General features: G+C 37.8%; 1 protein-coding gene across 1 annotated transcript in view; it reads right to left on the reverse strand.

Moving 5' to 3' along the window:
* The window catches only part of LOC109850512 (alanine--glyoxylate aminotransferase 2 homolog 3, mitochondrial-like), a 3,713-nt gene extending 1,647 nt beyond the window's left edge, over window positions 1–2,066 (reverse strand). Inside the window, exons 1-3 of the mRNA XM_020420529.1 lie at window positions 1,781–2,066; window positions 408–638; window positions 153–323 (exon numbers count right to left, since the gene is read on the reverse strand). Of these exons, the coding sequence (XP_020276118.1) occupies window positions 153–323; window positions 408–638; window positions 1,781–2,005 (627 nt within the window). The 5' untranslated portion in view covers window positions 2,006–2,066. The remainder of the gene's footprint in view (window positions 1–152; window positions 324–407; window positions 639–1,780) is intronic.

A 2,066-nucleotide genomic window follows, 5' to 3' on the forward strand; every position in this document is an offset into this window, starting at 1 on the left:
CGTCAAGAATTTTCACTATTTGTTAGTCTAAAATTAGCGTTAACTAAGTTTATCAGTCAAATAGAACAACTCCAGAATCTGATACATACTCTGCATACATTTTCTTTTGTCTGAAAAAAAAAAGTATTGCAATCTACAGAGACCTACGACACCTGTATGATGTTAAATTTCCAATTGGACTGAGCAGTTGCCCCCATTGTTCCAGCTGCATTTCCATGGTATGAATTTCTAAGCGATATAATATCATTGCACCCAGTATAAAGCCTAGCAATCATCATAGCCAACTCATTTGCTTCTGTACCCGAATTCGTAAAGAAAACAACCTATAAAAGATACGACATAGGGCAGAGCTCAATTAGAGGAAAAATTATACACCAAACAACAAATATTGTCGTGATGATATTGACCTTGAGATCACCAGGCATCTTGGAAGCTAATGCCTCAGCAAAATCTGCGATGGTGTGATTTAGATATACAACTGTTGAATGTTGCAAGCGCTTTGTTTGATTGATGATGGCATCAATGACTTCAGGATGACAATGCCCACAACAAACTGTTGCAATCCCTGCAAAAGCATCAAGGTAGCGGCGTCCTTCTTCATCGAATAAGTATTGCATCTTCCCATCGGTAATATTCAACTGTAGCATGATAGAAACATAGATAAACCATCTAATAGTGTTGCCATCACTATGAAAGAATTTTCTTTGTTTCACGATTCATATATTCCTACTGTACAAAAGTCCACATATTTTCTTAGGATATAAATGGTCGCAAAATAAGCGGTAATTATGTTCGTTTATTATGCTTCCAACAGATGATTCAAATCCTCTCCAATCAGGTGGTAATTGGAGAGGGTCCAATTATTCCAATCTGCACTATTCATTCCATTTTCAGTGGATGCGATGATGCGACATAGGATTTCTAGTATTGCAACAAATGGCTTTCATAATGGTGGTTTTTAAGAGAAAAGTGGTTTTCACGACAATAGTGGAAACTTACACGGCATAACCCAAACCCTTAAGATTGCATTATAAGGTAATAACTGGGATAATTAGACCCTCTCCAATTACCATTGGAGAGAATCCGGATCCACACACAAACATGCAACCATATTTGTTAATTTAAGGCCCTATTTTTTAGTTCACTTTGTAAAACTAAGTTTCCTGTAACTTCAGAGTTTACGAAAATCTCTCATAATTAAAGCTATTGCAGGACTAAAACATTGTAGTGATCAAATCCAACGATGTTCCGACAACAGAAGTTGAAAATGTAATACTGTACATGTTTGAAAAAATTATGAGGTCAGAGGATACAAATGTTCACAAAATTGTAAGTAACCTCAAGTAACCAAAAAAAAAAAAACTGCTTTCCCTATAATTTTGGAGTTCGCAAAAAATCTCCTACGATTAAAGCCGTTGCAAAAGCAAAGTAGACTCGACAAAAAAGAGTTACTATTGTGTTAAAAATTAAACGATCGTTCCAAAGACATAAGTGGAAACTAATGTGATATTGTAGATGTTCACAGAACAAATGCGCCTGCAGTTGCATGAATCACGAGTGCAGTTTAACTAATATCCAGCGAGATTGTCGCAGAAAAAAGAAAATTTCAATATGGGACCAATACGGGCGACAAGTGAGGTGTCCCCCTCCTATTGGATAATGAGTTGGCCATCATTAATGATGATCAACTTATTATCCAATAGGAGGGGATAACTCACTTGCCCCACTATTGATCCCATATTTTGGGTCACTGCAGCAAAACTCCAGAAAAAATACTTACAGGCTTTTTGTAGAAATGGAAAAGCGAGGGGCTGAGGAACTCAGACCGCTTCTTCAAGATCTCGTCACCCGAAGGCCCACTGTAAGGAGGAGGGGTGTAATCAAACGGAGGCATTTTCGGTACGACCGCATTGTTATTCTCTAATTCTGCAGCAGCAGCACCACGGGAAAAGTTTCTTCTCAGCCCAACACCCGAAAAAGTTTTTCTTAGGACCCTTCTCATCATTTTGCTCTCACCCTATTCAGAAAATCTTCTCTTTCAAATCTCTCTGTCCTTTGCTTTCTCT

This window comes from Asparagus officinalis, chromosome 7, assembly GCF_001876935.1.
Source record: "Asparagus officinalis chromosome 7, Aspof.V1, whole genome shotgun sequence".
Taxonomy (NCBI): domain Eukaryota; kingdom Viridiplantae; phylum Streptophyta; class Magnoliopsida; order Asparagales; family Asparagaceae; genus Asparagus; species Asparagus officinalis.